General features: G+C 40.0%; 1 protein-coding gene across 1 annotated transcript in view; it reads right to left on the minus strand.

The window, feature by feature from the left end:
• GPR158 (G protein-coupled receptor 158) overlaps nt 1-24,846 on the minus strand; it is a 132,417-nt gene that overhangs the window by 97,212 nt on the left and 10,359 nt on the right. Inside the window, exon 2 of the mRNA XM_063301920.1 lies at nt 12,733-12,838. Within this exon, the coding sequence (XP_063157990.1) occupies nt 12,733-12,838 (106 nt within the window). The remainder of the gene's footprint in view (nt 1-12,732; nt 12,839-24,846) is intronic.

Genomic DNA, 24,846 nt, shown 5'->3' on the forward strand with positions numbered 1-24,846 from the left:
TTTGTACTGCATATTGAATCATAACCTCCCAAATGGGCTGGGTTTATACAACATTCTTAGCCACCCCAAAGTAACCAAAGTTAAACATAAGTGGACCTAGCATATGTGTGAATGTAGCCACTAGAACTGAAACTGGCCTGGCTGAGCCTGTTGGCCAGCTGCAGTTTACCTGTGACGGCTGTAGCTGTCAGATCCCCCTATTTCAGCCTTTTATTATGGTCCATATCCAACATAAGAAAATACAATGAAAACAAATGTAAAATGATAAAAATATTACCATATCATTCAAATAAATTTTATATTATAATCAGCCCACATGTCTCCTATAATTAATTATGTAGATTTAATCATCTGTTACATAGCACAAAATCTGGCAACTTTAAGTGTATCAATACTGGAATCTGAGAGAAGGAGAAAAACCTAAGCTTTATCTAATGTACCATAGAAGTGGATTAAATCAGGAGTAAAAAAAAGAAAACAAGTATCTCTATAAAACAGGCAATACGGCAACACATGGTCCACCTTTCTGACCATCTCCACTTGATAGGGACAGCAAAGGTGAGGCAGGCATGTCTCCCCTTCATTACAGCAAAAGACAAGGCATCAGAGAGGGCCAATGTAAAGAGAGATTTTGCCAGGAATTTTTATGGTGGTTCCTAGCCACCCCACATGAGATCAAACTTCTGCTCTTTTTAAGATGTACATTCTAAATTTTCTGACATTCTCACTGGCCTTAAAAAGTTGAAGATATATAAGAGCAGAGGGCATTTCCACAACTCCTAAATTTCTTGTCTAACATTCTCGTCCATCAGGTGCTAAAGGTGTCAGTCAATGTGAAAGGGACCAGGCCATGAGAACAGAACATCTGCTGGAGCCAAAAACGTACTATATAAAACCAGGGTTAAGTGCCTTAATAGACTTTTCCCAATTCTATCCGGAACACAACATTAAGAACATATTAGGCACTCCAGTATTGACCCTAAGGAATTTGGACCGTATTGTCTCCAAAGGGTGAACATTCTCATGCACGTACAGTTGTGATCCATGAAGCTGGATGGGGAAGAGCAGGCTGCTTGAACAAAATTGCAGGCACTTGTGCTGCCTTCTTTCCCTCCCATCTGAGCCTTTCCCCCAGCATCAGCACAGCAGAGTTGCCAATAAAGCTGCAACCTTAGCACAGGTGTGGGTGGAGATGAGAGGATGCATGTTTGGGAGCTCTGCAGCCACCAGCAAACTGTACAGCAGCGTAACGAAAGAATGTGTTTTTCCTTCAGAAGACGGATGGTCCAGACTTCCAGGGGAGGTATGACAAACTGAAGACTGCTCCACAAAAGCAGAGCCAATGGCTGCGGCAAAGACCAAGGGACAGGTGAGTAGACCGGTCCCTTGGAACCTCTCCAGATAAGGAGAGGACAGGGGATTGTCCACATGTGCTCCAGATGGCTGCTCCCCATAAAGAGACTTTAGGAGAGTGGTTTCCCACAGGTTTGAGCACTGAGAGATGAAGGGGTCTTCCATCTTGCTTGCAACCACAGCAAAGCCTTTTAAAGGACACTAAGTTTGCAAACCTCACGTTCTAATCACTTTTGGAAATAGCCTATTAACTATCTTAAAGCTATAAGAGACCTTTGGAATGACAAGTTTGAAAAGTCATCGGGTGAGTTTTATCTTCAACTCTGAACAAAAGAAAAATTAATTATAAGCTTAAGAACTTAAAGGATTTGAAGTAAACAGCAAAAAGCTAAAGAAAATTTTGATCTAAGAAAGTTATAAACAGATTAAGGGTCCAGATAAATTTGGAAAATTTACTTTTACTATAAGATTTTGGAATTAATTATAAAAAAATAGCTTTTCATGAGAAACAGACTTATTTTGGCTATCCTGGCTATTGTAAGTCATAACAAAGATAAGTTTCTTTGTGATTTTAGAAACCGGACACTAGAGGGGACTAAGGATTCTAAGCAGAAGGAAAAACAAAACACAAGCCTGTTCTTGATGTCAGTTAATACTGGGACTTACAAAATGACACAAAACGTTTTAACGTTGGAAACATTAAAGGAAATCTTTGAAGAATGGAGCCAGAAATTAGTAACACTGTCAGTAACGATGTCTGCTTCTATGGATGGACTATGTCCAAAAGATATTAATGAAGGAATGACAGATATGGCATAAATTTTATCTGACGAGAAGAAGTGGACAGTCCAAAAGAGAGGAAAAGAAGTATAGAGGCCCAGCCAGACAAAGCACAACATTAAAAAGGTGCAAGATGCTGGTCATTTACAGAAAAAGAAGAAATCTCAGAGAGGGGACTTAAGACAGAACAGGGTTAAGAAGGAAACGTTGATGCATACAGTACTAATAATAGTATAGAGCACTGTATATAGGAAATTGTAATAGAGTAATAGGTAATAGAAATGGAATATAGTGTACTGGATAGTAATAGTATAGAATATAGTAGTTGTCTTAGTAATAGCAATTGCCATAATTGTCATAGTAGTAGTATAGAGATAGCAATAGAACAGAAGGTAGGAAGCACTCACATATCACTTTTATATGTTTATTTTTACAAAATAAAACAGCTCCCCAACCCTCATAGGGAGATATAAAGAAACCATCTGTCCAGTGCTTTTGTGTCTCTCTTGAGCCTGGGTCAACCCAATTGGACATGGTTTAAAAAAGAACCCATGACACTGGGCTATCATCAAGCCTCAAAAAACTTAAATTGCACATGGAATATACAGTATAGTATGCACACATACACTCTTCTTTGTATAGAAGAAACCAAGAATTGCTGTAGCATTTCTTTGGCCATTATTAATAGCAAGTATGCTACCTGAGTACTCCAGAAGCCAGCTGTCATACTCCCCGATCACAATGTCCTCAGAACATCTTGATCTGACTCGCATCCATTTTTCGTCGAACTTGTGTCAACAGACAGAGAGGCACCAGAAGGGCGGAGGTGTTACTTTGGAGTGGGAATTCAGTTGTTTAGACTAGGTATTTATTGCCAAGGCCATCCAGCCAAGCACCATCCAGACCATCTGGTGGCAAAGGGGGGAGTACATGCTTTGATGGGTAGAAGGGGGGGAAGTAGAGAATGTGAATTTTAAATTGTAGATTCCGCGGGAAAGAAGCCATTCGCAACTTTGCTTTGCTTTGTACCAGATGCTTCGCTTCATTAAACAGTTACTAGAATCCAAGTCTCAGAACTGTCTTTGAGTGAATGCTCGAGCACGTGGATCGTTACATCAGCATTTTGGAACATAAAGCCAAAGAATGTATGTGCCTTTACCTGCTTAACACCATGTCCATTTATGCTTGATTTTTATTCTTTGGATAATTTATGGTGAGTTTTTCAAGGCCCTCAGAGGTATCCTTAGCCTAGTTAAAGATAATTTGAAGGATGGAATTACTGTATCAACCACATAAAGTACCACCGGGATAGGAATAATTATAAATTGTGGAGGATCAGAAAGGGTTTGAATCACTGAGTTTAAAAAGAAACTAAACAAAGTTTCAAAAATATGTATCTGTACCATCTGAGATGGTAGCAGTCATGAGAAGTGCGTCTGAAAGTTGCATCTTACCTGTAAATAGGTGCAGTTTTTTGAATGTATATGTTTTTTTTAAAATCTGTAATCAATGGTGGATGCTTCCAATATCTCCAACAGTATCTCTGGATGCAAAATTAAATGCTGACTTAAAGTCAACAAGGACAGCAACACACAAACAGTGTTTCTTGTGATCTAAGGGGCTCTTTTTTCCCCCCAGAGGATTATTTTAGGATTAGGCACTGATCTACAGAGGTGAGACCTTCCCTAAAGCCTACTTGTTCTTCACTCAATGTATCCTCGTGAACCATCCAGTCCCACAACTTCCACCACAAGTTTTTTGAATGAAGTTTCACTTATTACACTGAGCAACCTAATGGACCAATAATGAAAGGGTTCATGTATTGTCCCCTTTTTATGTATGGGGATAACAACTGCTTGTCCCCATTTTTTGGGAATCAGAGCAAACTGATCCACCCAGTCCTCCTGCAATAAGCTATCAGAAGATAGCCATGCTATTGAGTCTGGAGTTTTGCATCTTCACCTTTTCCTTTGGGCAACCCTCTTTTGCTTCCTTATTAACGTATTATGTATTTTCTCAAATTAAATATGAATTTTTATTTACTTGTGCAACATGAGTTTGCTATGTGATATTCCTCTCATGCAAACCACAGATAGTGACTGGTAATGGGTTTCCTCAAGATTCTGTTCATTGACTGCATTCTTGAGTTCACTGTAAGTAAAGGACATAGGCTTTCACAGGTGCATGAAGACATCAGGAAGTGATGGGAAAGGTTGCCTCTGTGGTTGAGTGTATCTTGTTAATTTCATGTTACTCTGTTGTTTGCTAACCTGAATACTGTCATTTGCCATCTCTTAAGTTTGTGTGAAAGGCTCCTATCTAGATACCTGAGGCTCGATACATTCCTGGATTGGGGAGGGAGGAAGCCAAAACTCAATATAAAAGAAGGAGTGGAACTCCAAAACCCAAAGCTGGCAAATTCTCATTGGTTGGACCAGGTGGAACTACAACTTAAAGAAGGTGGAGCTCTGTATGTGTGCACATGTGTTTGTATGGATAAGAGCAAGGCTTCCTCCTTTCTTCTGTCCCAGGATGAGAATATTTTTTCCTTACAATTGTTTTAAGCTTACTGTACGTTGTAGCCATTATATGCTTCCTGCTTGATTATGGCAGTGGCAAAGTTGCAATTCAAAACAAAAATGTGAGGGCATGGTTAGGAGGCATTTGGGGTCATAAGAACAAAGGTTGTCCACCTCTGTCCTGGACAACATATTCAGATGCTGAGCTTCCTCCTCTTCTTTTTCCTTTTAATGGCATGTATTCTGGAGAAATGAATGGGAAGCTGTTATTAGCAATCAAATGCACTCCAGAAGTAAGGGTAAAAGGATTTCATTAACACGCTCCAAACTCCAACCACAACAAAATGTTCAAATTTGGCTAGCCTTTCTAATATTTTTGTTTCCAAAGGGCAGTTGGCATTTTTAAGATGGATGTTGCACTCCTAAACCCTAATTTAAGCTGCCAAGTTTCCTAAGAGAGCTCATGTTTCTTTCTGTCTTATATGACGCATAATGACGTTGGCATCAGAACCACAGATTTTTCACATCTTTTGGGAGTATACAACTACATAATAAATTTCTGATTAAATTGAGAACCACCTATAATAGAAAATGTCAGTGCTCTAAACACTGCTGAAGGCTGTGTGCTTGTTTTGCTTTTCAAATTTAAATCAGGATGTTGTTTCCCAGATTAACAGAGGGGAGCATGCGGTTGTGTTGTTATTATTTTGAACAGCACCTGTTTTCCACTTACACCCTAGTTCTCAAAATTAATTTAGGCTCAAACCTTAATGAGTCACTATTGCAATATTGCACTTGCTAAGTATAGCTCAACCTGCATTCTTCACTAGAAGGCTGAGATGAAAGTCACACAATGTTTAAAAAATCACAGTGGGGTAATTCACAACTTCTGAAAAGACAAATCCAAACCATGGGTATGACAATCTTCCCAAACTTGGCCCCCTCCAGTGCATAGAGTGATAGTTTGAAGGGACTATTTAAGCTTATGAGTCTAATCCTCTGCTTAGTGCAGGAATACAAATTACATTTTTCCTTGATGTATTTATTAGATTTATATCCTGCCTTTTGATCAGGAAATCAAGGTGACATACACAGAATTCTCTCCTCCTATATGATCTCAGCACAACAACCAGGAGGAGGAGGTTGGAATGAGAGAGAGAAAGTGACTGGCCCAAAATCACTCAGTGAGTTTCCATGGCTGAAGGTGGACGAGAATCTGGGTCTCCCTGTTCTTAGTCCAGCACCTTAACCATTTCACTGCACTAGCTCTCATGTATTCAAGTATTACCTGATTTCAAACTGTGGCATACATTTTCAGCCTCTGCCTCCAACCACTCAGTTAAGTGTATACAATAAGAATGGTATTAATATTACAGAACAGGAACCAGTGGAGCTGTAGGGTTGAGAGAGCATGAGTGAGAAGCAGGGATATCCATAGGTGTGTGTGTGGGGGGGGGGGGGGCAATCAAGTTGGCAGCCAGGACTCAACAATGAAAGCCTATAATGGTATGTGGGAAAGACCTTGGGAGACTGGGCAAAGAGACGCTGCCAAGGGAACAGTCAGATAAGAGACATCATACCCTGCAAATGGATAGTGGGCAGGGCTAGAGGCTCAGAAGAGACCCTCCCTAGTTTCTCAGGCTGTAAAGCAGACTGGGGGTGGTGGGGGGGGAGAATTATACTTTCAGACTTGCAAGATTCTGACAATGTAGCTATACAATAAAGTAGAATTAGCTCATCTGGTTGTGATTCCTGTCTGGCGTACCCCGCGTGGGTGACATCAATCTTACAACTCTGAAAGTATAATCCGCCCCTGCCCCCATTACCTTTGCAGCCTGAAAACCTAGGGAGAGTCTCTTCTGAGCCTTTTGCTCCACCCACTATCCAGTTGAGGGCTATGCTATCTCTTATCTGACCGTTCCTTCGGCAGCGTCTCTTTGCCCAGTCTCCCAAGGTCTTTCCCACATACCATTACAAAACCCCACTCTGTTGGTATGTGCATGATGCTTGCCACGCACATTAAAAAGGGGTGGAACTTTGATTGTTCAGTTGCAGCCATCTTGACTTCTTACACACACAGACACACAGAGGAGTCCCTGACAAGAGACGCCCAGGGCAATCCCCATACACTCCATTGTTTCTCAGACCAGCAGTCCTGCTATCTCTTTGCTCTTTCAAGGACTGTTGATAACAGCTGCACTTGGGGATCCTACGTGCCCTTGTTGTATGTGCAGTGGCCTGGTCCCAATGGAATCTTCATCATAGGTCTCTTTTGCAGTCGGCAGCAAGTATAGCAATATGAAACTGAAAACAATAAGATGCCAGTATTGCCTTCATTGCTGTCATCCGGTGTAGAATCTTGGAAGATGATTCACCTGGCTTTTAAATCTCTAATCAATTAGTTTTAACAAAGCTGCATAATGCCAGATGAAAGCATCAGTCTGAGAACCTGAAGGAGGAGGAGATAATTGATAACCCTATAAACTAAGGAACTAAGCAAATTTAAAAGTAATTGCATTGGAAATTATATGAAGGAATGACTACAAACCACTCTATACCAATATCGTTGAAATCTTGTTAGCAACTTGGTAGCGTTCAGTGAACACTTGATTTGACATCAACGTTTTTTGCTTAAAATATGAAAAGGCAATCAATTCCCATGAGTCTTCTCACATGTTCCTAACATGGATAGAGATCACAATGCCAACAAACAAATACACATACACAGAAATCAACTATGGCACATTTGGCATATTATCATTTATAAACTGGCCCTTTTGAAGTAAATGTTTTTGTTTATACCCAAAGCTTTAAGCTGAGTGGCAGTTAAGCAAGAAATGGGCATCATTTTTCTGGCTAGGAGCTGAACTTTCCATCTTTAATAGTTTTCTGCTTCCATGGCCCCAGGGGCACATCTGGAAATGTCATGGTGTCTCTGAGGGAGAGGCTGACATTTTTCAGCCCAGATTTTTTTTTGGTGGGAGGCTAAGAAGTTTAAGTGTAAAATAGGTGTGTTGCATTTTGTGAAAATTTAAAAGCCCTATTTTGGAATGTTTTCAGGGCAAAAAAAAAATAGCAAACAATCATGTCATTAGAAATCAGGAGAAATGTCAGCAGTATGATATTGGGGCAGGAGTGGGGGACTGCAAAAATTGAAGTAAGAGCCTCCTGCTGTTCACAGGCTGCACTTTAAATGTTTGTTCCTCTGGACTGAATACCTTAATTATACTGCACCGGGTCTGCTAACACAAGACTAAGCTTCATTGTTGTGTTTTTTAAAGTAAATATTGAACATTGAGGCTCAGATCTGGACTAGATATCCTGGCAGGGCCTGGGCTTAGGAGTGGAGTTGGTCCTCTTGGGGTATGTCTGTTTTTTCTACAGAAGGAATTGTTTCCATTTTCCTTCTAGTTCAAATAGTAGGCATTAAGGTTAAGGCAAGCCGAACAGTTCAACAGTTTAAACCCACTACCAAGGTGGGTCCCAATTTGGATTTGAAGGCCTCACTAGCTAAAGTGGTATGCCTTTGCCGTTTTTTGGGATTCACATCATATTTAGTCTGACTGTCAGACTAAGAATAATACAAGGCCCTGCGTTCCATTTATCATTTGACTCACCTCCATCTTCCAAAGGAAGGCTTCCTTCTAAATTTAAAAAGATTCACTGTACGCCTTCATTTGTCTGCTGAATGCTCCCTCCCTTCTTATTTTAGTTGCCTTTCTCTGCTCAACCTGCCGAGCCTTTTCCCCAGCTGCCACACACAAAACCTCCCAGTCACTGTGACCTAGTTATTCTTGCTTTGCTCTTTCTGAAAAGAGTGTAAATAGAAACTTAGCCCCTTGGCACCCTCAGTCGGGCTTTCATAACTCAGTCCCAAATGCGAACAGCAACCAGCTACCTTGCCGTTCATTAAATGTGTTAAATGTCAAAACCTTGCTGCTTTCATCTGCTTTTCATGCTATTATTCTTATTTGCATGAGTCCCTGAACACAGGTTTTGTTATAGAAGCCAGTTACATGGAGTGCCTAGGCAATGTCAGATTTGTATTCATTGAAGAGATGAAGAGCTGGTTTCTAGGGTAGCAGTGCAACAGCCTAGTTCTCTTATCATTGGCTATTTGCCAAAATCTCCCTTATCTTACATCATGAATGGAAGGAGGAATGGGATACTTTGCAGCTACGGATCGTACTTCATCAGTGGGTTACCTTCAAGAAAACAAGATATTCAATAGGACTGCAGTTTCACAGCATAGGAAAGGGCAGAGTTGGTTCTCTTGAGAACCAGCATGACATAGTAGTTAAGAAGTTGGACTAGTGGCTCTTAGTCTCACCTACCCACAGGATTGTATGGGGAAATTTGGTGGGAGAATGCTAAATATGCTGCTTTTTACTTCTAGTGGAAAGTGGGATCTAGATCTAATAATTACCTAATGCGTAGTAAGTCAAGATTATATTTCTTATTTCTTCAAGGCAGAGGCATAGTCAGTGCTGCCCCAGATAACAGGTGACTAGACTTCACATAAGGGCATCCTTGTTCATTTGGCATGTCCACACAATTCCTGGCAGAACGCCACTGGTAGCCTGGCACTTTCTCACAAGCAACCTCTTTGGTAGAGATTGCACTCTACAGTCTTTCTGTTCCCTGAGTGAGAAGATAAATAAAGGGCAAATACCCAAGATCCACAGTATATGCAGCACAGAGTGCAGTATTACTACACATTTCCCATTCCCCAAGCTGTGAAGAGTTCCAGGGATTGTATGTTTGATGAGCAGATTCCTTTGGGAATAGACACAAGGCCTCTGCATGTGTGGAAAAGCTGTCCTATCACCTTCAAGAGTCATTCCTGTAACACAGCAGATTCCTAGATAGAGAGACCCTTTGCATGGATGTCCCTTCATCTTTTTGCCAGATAAGATGGTTCCTACATTTCTCTCCTTCTACTCTCATACAAATCTTCCACCCACAAAACTCTTGTCTCCTATTCTCTGCTAGAGGAATATAATCTTTCCCAAACTTTGGGAACCATCTCTGTCAGGACTGAGGTTGCTTGCACATATAACAGTAGCCCAGGAATTTGCAAAACCATGCTTTGGGCAACAAGCTACAATAGACACACAAAACACCAAACAGTTATGGGGGAGTTCACATAGCCTATAGCAAAAGCAAACTAATCATATTAATGGTTTAATGAACTCAGACAATGAAAGAGATTTCTTGCCTCAATTGGGGAAAGCAATCTCCTGTTTTGAGCTTTTCAGTGATGAAACAAAAACTGACTAATCTGGGCTGTTGATCTAATGTAGCAATAGTTGACCAGCATCCCTATCATTTGCCAACAAGAATCTCTTACAAATTCATCATTGATACCAGATCTGGGCTGCAAAAATCTGAATAATCACCAGATGGCAGCAAAGAGTTTGTTTTGTATGTACCTTTGTTGCCATCTTGTGGTGATCTGGAAATTTGCAGCCTGGATCTGATAGCAGCAGTTGACAGAAATTGCAGTGTTTCCTTCATTCCCATTTTGTAATATTTTGGCTGAAAATAACACTTATTTACCAAGCAACTGTAAAGTGCTTCTTTTTTTAAAAAAAATGCAAGCCTCTGAATGAGTTATAAGAGAGCTAACACTCACAAAAAACAAACAAAACACAAAACACCCACCAACTTTGGCTCTGAGGAAAGATTTGGCTTTGGGAGCAAGCGGGGAAGTCTTCAAACTGACTAGCATGGAAAGTTGGCTACTGCTGCTACTCCCACATCCGTAGACGGCAAGGCATTTTCTCCTTTCACAGATCCTCCCCCAGGTTCATAAAAATATCTTTGAAGAAACTACTGCAAAGGCATGTTTCTTTGTGGCTTCACTCCAAACAGCAGTAAGTGACACATTGTGACAACCAGCCTGTTCATATATAGTATTAAACCTCCCTCCAAACCAGAGGGGTTTGCAGGGTATGGTCAAAAAAGTGAAGATGGTGGTCATGATGGTGTGAACAAAGCTCTACCTATTTTTTATGTGTGTTGCAGGCAGAGCTTCCATCGTTCCATTGTGGTTGCTATCTTGACTTTTGTGACCATACCTGCAGATACTTCTTAGACCAGCATTTCTCAACTGAGAAATGCTGTCTTAGGCAGATAAAGATCCTCCCAGAATCCTGCTCAGCTGAACAGGCCTTATGCCAATGTCTCTGCTGTAGAAAATGAAATGGGCATTGTTAAACATAGTATTAATATGTGTAAATATCTAACCTCAGTTCGATATCCAAATGTGTGACATAGGTTCGTCTGAAGTACACACAAAGGCCACGCTATTGCTTTATTTGTTCATTCATCAAAATATTTAAAATCCACCCTGCAGCAAAAGGTCTCAGAGCTGGATTAAAAAGAAAAGCCACTGAAAAACAACACAATGCCAAAAACCCAAAGTATGTGAGGTCCCTCTAGTTTAGACATTTACTTACCTGGGGGTAAGTCCCATGGTAATGAATACAGAAGGTTAATTGGGAAAAAATAGAATGTGGGGTTGGATATTTAACACACATTTGCCACATTCACTTATTTGCATATGCCATGTATTTTAGAAATGTAGAAATATCTGTTACATCTTTCAGGCCCTCAAAGCAAGATACCATTTTAAGAAATGCAGAATATAATAAATTAAAACGCATTTCAAAATTAGTGACCAATGACCTGAGGGTATAGGGCACCTTTGGGCACCTGCCATGCACCCCAACATCCACAGATACTTTGTTACCAACTCCTATGCTATTGAGGAGACCCCATCCCACTTCTCCACCAACTAAACACTCTTGGTAATAGAAGATACAAAATAGAAAAAGAAAAATAGTCTGTGTGGAAGATTGTAGATTCTGGTGCAGCTCAGACCGATAAAGCAAATGAAGGAAGTAGGTCTCTTCTTAAAAAGGGAACACAGGATGAAAAGTAAATCCTATGTTGCCTTGTGGCTTTCCTTGTTTATTTTCAACATTGGCATATTGCTCTTCCAACAGGTTTCCAAGGCAATGTCACAAAATAAGGATATATAAGGTGATTGTTTATATTGTACTGTTTTATTGTTTTACTGTTTTATTGTATTTTAGCTAATGTTTTATGCCTATTTTATGTAAACTGCCCAGAGTCGCTCTCTGAGTGAGATGGGTGGGGAATAAATTTGATGTATAAATATAAAAAAATAAAAAAATAAAATATAGAATGCGCAAAGATGAAACACAGTGGTTCTAGAGTCCTGGAATAGTCCTAGAATCACAAAGTTGAAAGGGGACATTTAGATCACTTTGCTCAGCCCCTATTCGGTGCAGGAATCCAAATTCAAGTGTCCTCAACAGATGGCTATCTAGTTGCTGCTTGAACATTTATAGTGGATACAGATTATCACCTCTCTGTGTGATTGGTTGCACTGACCAACTGCTGTTATTAATAGGTTCTTTTTTCTAACACAGTTGGAATCTGGCTTCACATAACTTGGTCCCATTATTCTGCATCCTGTACTCCAGGATGATATGGAAGAAAAATTGATATCCTTCTGTCTGACATCTTTTCAGGTAGGATGTGCTATCATATCCCAGGACAATCTCTTCTTCTCAAGGCTAGTTATGGCCAGCATCTTCAGTCTCCCATTGGATTTTACATCTTGTTCATCATCATTGCCCTTTCCTGAACCCGTTCCAGTTTATCAGCTTGACAGTACTCAAGTCTGAACAAAAGCAATTCTGGGAACAGAACTTGTTCCACCAGCAGACTCGGGAAATGCGTGATTTTCAAATCAATGAAACCTAAAGAAAGGGCCAGATGTCATGAGATTTTTGGTAATCTCTCACCCAAGATCTCACATATAGTAGATCTCAGACGGGAATGTGAAATCTTGCACAATATTATGTGAGAATGCTAACGTTTCTCAAGATCTCGAGTTGACCTTTCTTTTAAAATGATTTTTAATCTAATTTGGAGGTTCCACCAAGACTGACTGAGAATATTGCTAGCCCTTGTGCAATATAAAAGTTAACATGGAAGAACAGATGGTAATTCATGGTAATTCAATTTTCTTTATATAGTTTCTTACCTCAGTGTTATTTAAATTGCATGTGTGAGTTCCTGAAAACCAGCCTTCATTTGAACATTGATCAATGTCCACTTTCTGTAGATTTATGTCGATTTTCACCACACCCCTGGAAAGAAAGAAAGAAAGAAAGAAAGAAAAGAAAAGAAAAGAAAGAAAATAAATTAATTTGTATAAGGCCAGGTTGCCATTTCCCTTTATAGGGCAAGAAATAGAAAAAAAGCCACACTCCATCGTAAGAGCATTTCTGAGAAGGTATGATTAGTGAAATGAAGCATCTCATTAAGTCAACCTTGTAACAAGTGCCAAAGCTGTACTAGATATTAATGCCAGAAAAAAAGGATATATTTTAGTTGGCTGGTATATCATAGTACAGCTTTCTTTTACTTGGTGCTCTTCATATTATTGGGCTACATCTTCCATAATCTGTGCCCAGTTGAGCTGCCATGCTATCTGAGGTTTATGGGAAATATATTCCAATATCTCTGGGGATATTAGGTTTGGGAACACTGTATTAATTTATGGAGCTTATGAAATGGCTGTTGATTCACTCCATAAGGGGATAATTATAATTCATAATAATAATTCACTCAGTGCCGTCATTCAATTTCTCTCCAAAAGAACAGATTAAACTTCCAGCACAGACTTTCCTGAGTCATCCTAAAATCATAAGAAGTTGGAGCAGAATTATTGGTTTCATTTTATCCACAGGCCCTCTCTGTGTCAAAGGATGGTCTCTCTCAGGCCATTTCTCCTTTTCGCATAGCGAGAGATATTAGATCTTGCTTATGGAATTGCCTCCCTTTGTAGAGTGTCCTTGACTAGGGCAGAATTATTTAATTAATTGCAAAAGGTTTTTAAATCCCATTCTGTCCCATCAGTTCAGGCCAGTTTACTACAGCTCTATCCAGGAAAGCAGGAGAGTATCCTCATTCAAGAAAATTGGGGCAGCTTTCCCAGCCTGGCTGGGAATTCTGGGAGGTGTAATCCAATACATCTGAAAGGTACCTGGTAAGGGAAGGCTGGCTTGGTGAATGGATAAATGAAAGAAAAAGGAAACTGTAAATATAACATCTATTTTTAAATAGCAATAAAACACCTATGACATACCATAAATTATCAGTCCAAACAGGCTGCAAGTAGCCACCTATTTCCAGGTTTTAAATTCTGTTATAGGATCCTGTTCAAAACAAATCTGGACATTTCACTTTCACTGAGTTAGTTGTGAGATGAATGCTGACCAGTGTGAAGTTTAGCTGTCATTTTTCCTACCTTGGAAGAAATACTTGCTATAGGCAGAAATAATTGCATTTACTTTCTAAAATATATATAGTTTCAGGTGATCTTTTCTATCCTCTTTTAGATTTTAGACAGGCCGTTGGGCTTAAAATGTATTCCCTGACAATTTCCTGGAATGGACATGTGAGTTTGTAGCATCCAATATAGAGAGCATATGGGGATGAAAGCTGAAGAATCATAGCTTAGCCATAGCTCTATGGCCTTTCCCCTTTAGGAAGAATAATATTGCATGCCCTTTTCATGCAAAAGGCCTCCTGTGCAACCCCAAGCTTGAAAGGGATCAGATCAGAGAAGGCATTTGCAATCTTTTCCCATGAGAACCACTAAAGATTTGCTAGATTTCAGATTTCTTGTGTGAAAAGTTGCATGACGTCAAAGGGGAACCATGTTGCTGACACATAAAATAGAAGCTGATGGGAAAAACCTCCAAGTCAGATGCTAGAAAACTGCTGCCAGTGAGAATAAACAACAGGGGGTAAGAGAAACAAACAGTCTGCTTTGGAAGAAACCATTAATGCTGCCATTATAATTCAAAAGCTTTTCATAGCATCAGCATGAGTTGCATCTCAGAGGCCATTTCCTTATTTCAACTTCCATGCTAACTCTGGTAACTTCACAAGGCTGCTTTTCTACACTTGATCCAACACTGAACAATGATTCCCACCAACCATCTTCCTCTTTGTGGCTATCCAGACAACGGATACCTTTTCCACTCAGTATTCTGGTTGGTTGGCTTGCTCCTTCTTTCTTCGGTGCTTGTGAACAGCTCCTGCATTTAGATCAGTTTTAACAGAGTGTCCTATGAGCAGGAGGCAGGATATACAGTATAATATATCAATAAATAAAAAATAAAAAATAAACTACTCCTCAAGAATGCTCCATGCCTTGGAAAGTCAGCCCTAAAATCTTTCTGATAAATCAAGTTTATAGAAGATTTCTCTGGAAATGAACTTAAGTGCCTGAAGGATACAACTGGAAGAACATGACTTTTATGTTTCAATCAAGGAGGCATTACACTTGGTTTCCCTGCTACAATAAGATTCCTCTCTCTTATAGTTATATTTTACATGGGTCCTTATCTCTATTACATCCATGTAAGTCCAAGTTTGATTGGACCCTATGCCAGCTTGTATGATCTCTTTCTGTCTTTCTGTCAAGATGATTTTCTTGTCTCCCATTCTAGTGGCAGGTACCCACAGCAACAGCTGGTCAGAAGAGCTCCACATACTGCAGTGCCCCAGAGAGAGTCATGCTTGGAGATTTCAAGATCTCCAGACTCACATAATATTCACCCAGGAGTGACAAAGGAATTGCATATGAAATTCATTTCTTTTCTTTATTGGGTGTCACATAAAATACTGATCTTTAAGCAATGAACAACACTGAATATAAATACATTTTTTTAAAATATAGCAGTTGACAATCAGACTGAGAATGCGGCAACAGAGTATAAAACAGAGATCAGCAAAAAGTCAGTTAAGAAATAAAATGGAAAGGGAGATGGAACCATTCAGTAGAGTTGGATAATAACATGAAATTAAAATGCTGTAATTTTTAAAAGGCCAGAGAGAATGAAACCATCTTAGAAAAGGCAGAATGCATATTTGTATACAGGAAGTCCCTCGCATCTCCAGGTAAGGCTGAGAAACTCTCCCAAAAGAAGGACATTGCACTCCGTGGTCAATGGGCTGACTCAATAGAAGGCAGTTTCCTATCTTCTTAAAGACAGTGAACTGGGAACTAGGTGAGTCTTTCTCCAAATAACATTCCACAGATGGGAGAGCTAACTCTAATAAGTAATAATCTCTCTGGAATTTCCCTGAAACACCAAACAACAATGCATTTAACCTCTCTGCTTGTTGTTTGTCAAGAGGGTTTCCCTGGGGTACGACCTGTAATGTTGTAGAAGGCAACCAGCCAGCCAAGCCAGCAAGAAGCAAAAATTACACGTACAGGAAGAGTCCTGATGAATCTGACCAAAAACATTTTTTCTTAGTTGTAGGACAGGAGGCTCCCCAAAGTCTTAGAGCCTCTCAAAACCACTAAATTGTAATGTTTAACATGATGATGTAGTGAAAGAAGGCTTGATGGATTAGATTAGATAACTAGAGTGTCAGAAGGACTCTGAACCGCAATTTGTGATGTCATTAAAGATGAAACAAACAAAAGTATCCCAAAATACGAAAAGCAAAAGAAGGCAAAATGGCGGTCTGCTGTCAGGTTGGAAATACTGCAGCTGAAGAAAGGCAGAAAGCACGAGAGAACAGAGGCACAGGAAAATTTGCCCAGCTAAATGCTAAGCTCTGGAGAAGAACCAAAAAAGACAAGGCGTGATATCTAAATAAGCAACGCACAGAAGTTAACAAATGATTGGGAAGGACAAGAGGTTTTCTTAAAATTACAGAAATCAAGGACAACTTTTATGCAAAGATGGGCATCATAAAAGACAAAGAAGACCAAAAACTACTTAGGGAGAGACATAAAGAAGATCTGGCATGAATATACAGTGATGAGTACAGAAGTTTGATCATGGAACAATAGCACATATTGTGGAAAGCAAAGTGATTTGGGCTTCAGAAAATACTGCTACTAACAAAGCTTCGAGAGATGCTGAAATGCTAGCAGAACTGTTTAAAAGCTTATAGAAAGGTTAGGCTGACCATATTTCCTTGAGACAAAAATAGGACATTGGGATGGCAAAACTGGGCAGGGCTGGGCAACAGGCTGGATCGGCAGGCGGGAACTTCTCCAGTTTTCTCGGGCTGGGAATCTTCGGATTCCTTCGTTTGCGAGAGGCAAGACTGGGCTGGAGAGTCTAGTGAACGGTTGTCCCCAACAAGCCATTCCTCCTCTGCCTGTGCTTTTACGTTTTCTTCCCACCGTTTCAAGGCAGGAGCCAGTCAGATCGCCCTTTGATCACCGCCTATCAGCTGATCCTTTTTTTTTCTTTTTAGGTTTCCCACCAGGTTGAGCTCTGCAGCTTTTTCCCCCACCTTTTCTGCTGAGCTCCCCCTCCTTCCACTCAATGTCAGGCTGCATTCTGACAGGTTCATGGGAACTTTCAAATTTTTAAGTAAGGTTTTTAAGAAAACGGGACAAAATGGACATTTATATTAAAATGACGGGACGGTCTGGAAATGTTAAAAAAATGGGACTGTCCCGTTCAAAACAGGACATATGGTCAGCCTAAGAAAGATGCACTTAAAATACTACATGTTGTTTGCAAGCAGGTATGGAAAACAGCAGTTGCTGAGGAACAGGAAAAGATCCATTTATATTCCAATAAAAAGGGTACATTGCTAAGGAATGTTCATCAAACTACTGAACAATTGCATTGATCTCACATGCTAGTAAGATTATACCAAAGATCTGGCAATCCAGACTTCTACAATACATGGAACAAGAACTGCCAGATATACAAACTGAATTAGGAAAGGCAGGGGCAGCAGAGATCACATTGCTAGATCTGATAGTTAATGGAAAGATCAAGGGAATTCCAAAAAAGGTCTATTTTTGTTTTATTGATAAAAACTTTGGACTGGGTTAGACCACAACAGATTGTGAATGCACCATCTGCTTATGTAAGAAATTACGATGACAAGAAAGTAACAGGTAGAACTGAACATGGAACAACTATCTGCTTCAAAATTGGGGAAAGAGTGAGCTATGACTGTATATTGTCACCTTATTCATTTAACTCATATTGAAAATATATCATAAGAAATGCTGAAGTAGAACAAATAGAAAGTGGAAATAAACATTTTTAGAAGACCTGAAGCTTGGGCAGATTAAAGGTAATAAAAAAGGCTGACAGAAAACAAGGTAGGTAGATACTATCACAGTTAAGATAGGCATGATCTTACAGAAACTCAAAGAAGCAATTACTGACAGGCAATTTAGGCAAAATGACAGATTTGGAAGCAACTGAACAATGTCAAAAAGGGAGCAATGATTAAATTAATTGGTGGTAGCCATACAAATGGTATTTTATTCATTAAGTGCAACTGTGTGTAAATTTTTTAGAGAGGATTTCATTTATCGTGCAAAAGTCAAGTGAAGCCTGATGAGAAAAAACTTGCCCTCTCTCATCCAGCATACTGGGATACACAGGCCTGCCTACAAGGGTAATGTTCCCTTCCATTACAGATCTCTCTAGGGCAGTGTTTCCCAACCTTGACAACTTTAAGTTGTGTGGACTTCAACTCCCACAATTCTCCAGCCAGCAAAAACACTACTCTAGGCAATAATATTTAGGGCAGTATCTTACATCTTGTGCCAGACTTGAGACATGAGAACATTTGCTTGTGTTGGCTTCTGTCTGCACTTCAAACCACTATCAAACCTGTGAAACTGATCAGATTCATTTATATACCTACTCATGATGCAGTTCTTGGAAGTTTATCCAAAGACAGCTTCCCAAATAAATATCCAGAATACAGTAATTCAAAACCAGAACTATCCCCTATGTGTACTTTTAAAATGACTTGCTTTTAGAAAGGAGAGGTCAAGCATTTATGTAAAAGGCTAAGGCTCTCTCTCGCTCGCTCTCTCTCAACCTCAGCAACTTTAAGATGTTCTCCTGCTGGCTGGGGAATTCTGGGAGTTGAAGTCCACACATCTTAAAGTTGCTGAGGTTGAGAAACACCGGGCTAAGGGATCAGAAAGGTGATCATTAGGAAGGGATTAGAAACATGATGCTGGAAAGATAAAAAAGGAATGGGTGCACTTAAAAAAAGGTGGGGAGCATCTGAAGAGAAGAAAACTCCAGGACAAGCAGCTTCCACTGTAAAACCAAGCATCTTTCAAAAGAATGTACTAGGGAAGCTTATGTTACAGAAACTAGAGTGGAGAAATGGTAACTGCTGAATTTAAAGACCATCTGAGCAAAGCTGTAGTCCTGCCTTGTAGTCTGAGATCTGTTTCCTTCAGTAGCCAGCTTGTTGCTTCTGGGAAGTCCACAAACCATGAGGGCTATTACACCCCCTGTTCATGTTTCATAGTGCCTCTGAATATATTCCAGTTATTGTTATTATCCTAAGAGATCCAGACTTTGCACAAGGCTGTAGTTTGTGAGAGCAAATGTCATGCTACCTATATTCTTCATTCTTCTCACCCCCTCATTCGTTCGTTCATTCATACATCTCTGCATTGTTCATTGACTTGGAGATCCACAGTCTTCATAACTCCCTTCATATACCTAATGACAACCCTGTGAGGTATATTAGTGTAGGAATACTGACTAGGTTTCATGTGCTGGGTTATAACTCTCAGAATTGCCAGATGACTGGGAATTCTGCAGTGCACAAACCTAAAACACCTAGAGGGTGCCAGGTTGGGGAAAGCTGTATTAGTTCAGCTAAAAAAAAAGGGGGGGGGGGAATCTGCATATACATCACACAGGCCTCTGCGATCAGGCAGAATTAAATCAAAACGATCTAGTTGCTAAATGAAGTAGGTGTCCTATTAACAGTGCTGTCCTGATGTTTTGATAAGGACATGGAACATTAGCTGCATGATAACTAAAATTTGGCTTGCCAGCAGCATCAAATCACCCTGACATTTATCTAGCTTGACAATGCTGCCTAGCAGAATTCAGACCTCTATTATTTGATCATAAAATAAATAACCCAATCATGGTAACTGTAGATCATCTGACAATCCTAGAGAATATTTTTCTTCACTGAAGGCTAATAAACATCCCATCTTTTTACATTGTATTCTATTGCTAACACAAAATACTATAGGTTTAATGAATAGTTTCAATGCCCGCAGACAAGAATTCATATTCTGGTAGCAGCCTATTGCAGATTCAACTGTTCAGGCATTTCAGAATCCATGGCATCAGAAGAATCTGTACAAGACAGTAGGGTACATCTGTATTGCAATCTGCTGATCACAGAACAGGTGGGTACCTGCAAATCAGCAGTTCACACAGAGCCCAACTGATCAGTCTATAGTTAAAGTAGGAGTTGAACTCAGTACTTCCTTATATAACCTATACAGGTAGTCCTCACTTAACGATCATTCATTTAGTGATGGTTCAGACTTATGATGGTGCTGAAAAAACCAACTTACAACCGGTGCTCTCACTTACGACAGCCGCAGCATCCCCGCAGTCACGTGATCATGATTTGGATGCTTGGAAACCAGTTCATGTTTATGACTGTTGCAGCATCCCATGGTCACATGATCACCATTTTCGACCTTCCCAGCCAGCTTCTGGCAAGCAAAATCAATGGAGAACCACGTGATTTGCTTAACGACCACATGGTTCGCTTAACGCTTCAACTTAATTCTGGGAGTTGAAGTCCACACACCTGAAAGTTGCTATGGTTGAGAAACACTGATCTAATGACATAAGACAGAAGAGTCTTGCTTCAAGTGAAAACACAACTTGGCCTAAAATTGTGTGCAGCAACTGACCCACACACACCAACCCAAACAGAAGAGTCTGTTGCCAAACTATCCATGACTGATCTATTCCGTACCCTTTCCTTGATTGAGCTTTCCAATTGTCCTGCTTCCAACTGAATGGTCCAGACAATTATTTCCATTTATAGCTTTCTACTATGTCCCCACTGTTTCTGCTATCTATTTTCCATAATACAGAACACTGGAAGAACTGCACAATGCCTTTGGACTATTGCAGTCTTCCCCAAATGTTGTATTCACCAGATATCTAGATTTCAATCTCCAGAATTCTCACATACCATGTTCCCAGTGGAATCCAAAGAATTGTAGTCCAAACATCTGGATTTCACCCAGGTTGGGGAAAGATGGACTAGTGACACAAAGGAAGAGGTATTCTGGGATTGTCACTTGCAGAGAAGGACAGTCTTTATATTTTTTAAGAGGACAAGGGCCACATCAATATGGCAAAGGCTCAAAATGGGTAGGTCAGCTGGATTTCCTATTATTTCCTGGATCAGGGGAGAGTTTTCTCTGTTTTAAATTCTGCCGGGTGTATTTTCAGGCGTATGCTAAAGTTTTCATGTGTTTTTAGACCTCCAAAGTGTAGGAAATCCTGCAATTGTGCTACTAAATTTGGTAATGTGATTAGGGAGGCACTTGAGGCCACAAAAATGAGCTTGGGGGCCACAATGTGGTCCTTCAACCATAGTTTGCTGCTCCCTGGTCAACAGTGTGGCCAAAAGGCCATGAAATGCAAATGTATGCAATCCGTGTCTAAGCAAAGTTCAAACATATACAAGAACTGCATAATTACTATTCACAGCTGCAAGGTATTGACCCAGCACAATAAATTTGTTTTACAGAGCCAGGAAAACTACCTTATCCAATTACTGGTGTGAATGGCCACACTACCCTTATACTATATACATTTGAACTTTACATAGGTATCTCACTGACTGAAACACTTGTATTTCATGGTCTCTTGGCAGCACTATTGACATTTTTTTTTAAAAAAGTACCTCTGTCAACAGAAGGTAACACCACACATCCAGTGAATTGGGTTCTAGTCCATAAAACCTTCTGCCATAATGAATCTCTTTGAGATCTTCAGGAATCTTTACAACACGTTTGTGTGATAAATGAATGCAGTTTGCTCTCCCTAGAAAAGGATCTCTTTTCTGGGACCTAGATTGTTTTCTATTTAGACCTTTTGATCCCTCAACCAGAACCACATGTAAAATAGTAGTTCAAGAAAGTGGACATTGACTTGCAGAACATCAGAACTCTGAGTTCAGCCTGGGAATTTATTTTTAGAACCAACACTGGACTTGCAAGCAAATATTTTTACATTCAGATCAACTACTATTTTCTGCAAGGCTATCCTATCTAATATACAGGATATATATGGACACACACACACACACACACTTAGTATATGTGCTGCCAAAGTGAGGAGAGACAGAGTTGCTGTTATACTTAAATAACCGGGAGTCAGAAACCATTGCTTTTTTATTGCAAATCATCCAGATAGTTGCTACTTTCTGCTGGAGCACTTAAAACTCACTTTAAATAGAAGTATCATCACTTCATGGGATTGCTTAATTTTTAAAATACAATAATTCATCTTTTGTGGCCCCTATCCATGTAAAAGGCTGCCAGTTTACGCATGCTTACCTAGAAAAAAAATCTCATTGGAATCAATGGGACCTATTTCCAAATAACCATGCTTAGGATTAGGCCAAATATATTCACACTTGGTAATCTGGAAGGTTAATGCCACAAACTGAATTAATTTATCAAAACATGGCTATTTTCTACAATTGAACACTTGTCTGAGAAAATCAAGCTCAATGCTTTGCTTGGGAAACCTGGCCTAGAATAAATCATGACTGACCTTTAAGAAGTGGTTGGTTGCTAAAATCTGAATTGCCAGGATTGAGCCCTGCCAAATTTATTTTATAGCTCAGGCTGAGATTTTTAAGAGAACTACAAATGACTGCAGGGCACAGCAGAAATTGGATCAAAGCTTAACCTAAAGTTAAGACAGAGTTGTGGACTTGTAGCCTAGAAGATGCTGGGAAGTGTAGTTCAAACCTGGAAAGTCACTGGTTCCCCATGACTGGAGTAGACCCATTGAAATAATTGAGCCTACAAGTTTGCCCTTACAAATCTGATATTAGTGGGTTTTGTGGATATGCTCTAGTTTGGATTTGACTTGTGGGAATTAACACTCAACAGATTTGAGATTTAAGCTTAATAGTTTGTTCTCAGACTTGAAAACCTACTATAAATCTAGAAAACTGACTCTGTCCTCTTCTACAGTGTTAGAGATTTCAGAATATGTAGCTTTCATACTGCCAAAGATCAATCTATACATCAGATCTCCTAGATTAGGGATGGGCAATTGGTAACCCTCTAGATCTACAGGGCCATGAATAACACTGTAGAAAGTATTAGAGGTTATGTGAAAACGATACACATCCTTTGTGAAATACTTGAAGCAAATCAACAAACTGTAATATTCACTGAGATTATAATGAGGAAAGTAGATGTTTTATCAACCATTTCAATGTTTTGGATATTTTTTGCATATTATTAAAGGCCAGCTACATCTCTGTCTACATCTAGAACAGTGTTTCTCAACCTGGCTGGCTGAGGAATTCTGGGAGTTGAAGTCCACACATCTTAAAGTTGCCAAAGTTGAGAAACACTGATCTAGAATATCTGCTCTGAAAATACCTGGTGCTTTGCACATTCTGTTTTCCTTCTGAGTCATGGACAGTTCTGGTCTTTATAGGCTTTTGAAAGTGGCATCATGATGTTTGAGAGGGTCTTGGGCAAAAGCGTCAGAGAGGAAAGATGGCCTCCTCCTCTCCTATGTCTGCTCAGCTTCAGCCTGATCAACCAGCTGGCTGGCCAACTGACCAAGTGTTCAACCAATCAGTGGCAGTGAATAATTTTCTTCCTGTGGCACAGCCAATAAGGTTCCTGGGTAGACATGCTGTCTGCCAAATTGTTGCTACAGACTTGAGGATGAAGGTGGTAGAACAGCATACCATTGCTGCCTTTATCTTGGGACTGTTCACCACCCCTCCTCCACTGATCCAGCAGGGATTTTCTTAGGCACCAGCCCCTCTTCAACTCAATGTGTCAGTTTAATGTTTGCAAAAATGGCTAAACTGTAGCAGTAAAAACTGTTTATTGACTCATGCTGAGTCCCCTATCTACTTTCCCAGTATGTCTATTTTTTCAAAGGAGAAACGTCTGATAAGTAAGTATGATCCCTTATACACCTATATTTGAAAATGATAATCTGGAAAAGAAAAAGTGGTCTCATAAAGCATCAAGAGCCCCTGAAATGTAAAGAAGCAAGGTGTAAATGGAACAACCGAACTGCTGGGATCTTTATATGGAAACACTAACTTTCTAGCTGGAAAGAGATGAAAGGTCATTGGCAAACTGTACTCAGTGCAGAAGTGGAAACGCTGTGGGACACACCATGATCTGGTCACCACTATATAGACATATGGAGGATATAACTTGATCACTCTCCTGACCCTGCAATTCATTTTTTACTAATACTCTTCCTCCACCAGAACTGAGCAGGTGTATTAAACTATTACCCAGTGTGCATTTTGGAAAGGACAGCAGTCTTCCCTAAAAATAAATGTAATCAAGCAGGGTACGGCAGTGTGGACTTATGAATTAGGATCCACCTGCAGAGGGGAATCCCCAAGGACCATTTGGGGCCATTTGCCATCATCAGATCTAAAATCTATCTTGACAATGAGCTGGTTTCTAATATGCCTTCAGACAGATTACATGGACCTGAGTATATGGGGATTTCCCAGTAATTGAATCAGAGGAATTTGTTTTAAAAAAGTATTTTCTTTTGCCTATTACTGTTTGGCTAATTTTACTAGTCAGGGAAACACAGCAAAAACTGAACATTTCTTTATGTAGTACTGTATGTGGGTAAGATTTGTCAGATGCAGGGAAGACCAAATCTTATCTTGCCTTCCCATAGTCACATAAATAAAAGCCTTGAATTATTGTTTCTTTCATCAGATTGAGCCAAAACTATTTTCACCTGGTGAAATGACAGGGAAGAGCAGCCCCTCACCTCACCTTGAGAAGAGCATTCCAGCTCTGTGAAGTCACAGCAAGGAAGGCCAAGAGAAAGTTGGAGGCCCTTCTGATGGAGCAGTCTCAAAAACGCCAAGTGCTTTTGGCTGGCTCGCTCACTGCAACCATTCAACTGGGAAAGAGAGAGTTGGCCATAGTGGTCTGTGCCCTGATAGACTCCCAGCTGTGTTATACACAGTAATAAGCGGACCATAAGGCTGCCCTTGAAGGCAACCTGAAAGCTTCCATTATTAAACGGTTAAGGCATACAAATTATTTATT

Source organism: Candoia aspera, chromosome 4 (genome assembly GCF_035149785.1).
Source record: "Candoia aspera isolate rCanAsp1 chromosome 4, rCanAsp1.hap2, whole genome shotgun sequence".
Lineage (NCBI taxonomy): Eukaryota > Metazoa > Chordata > Lepidosauria > Squamata > Boidae > Candoia > Candoia aspera.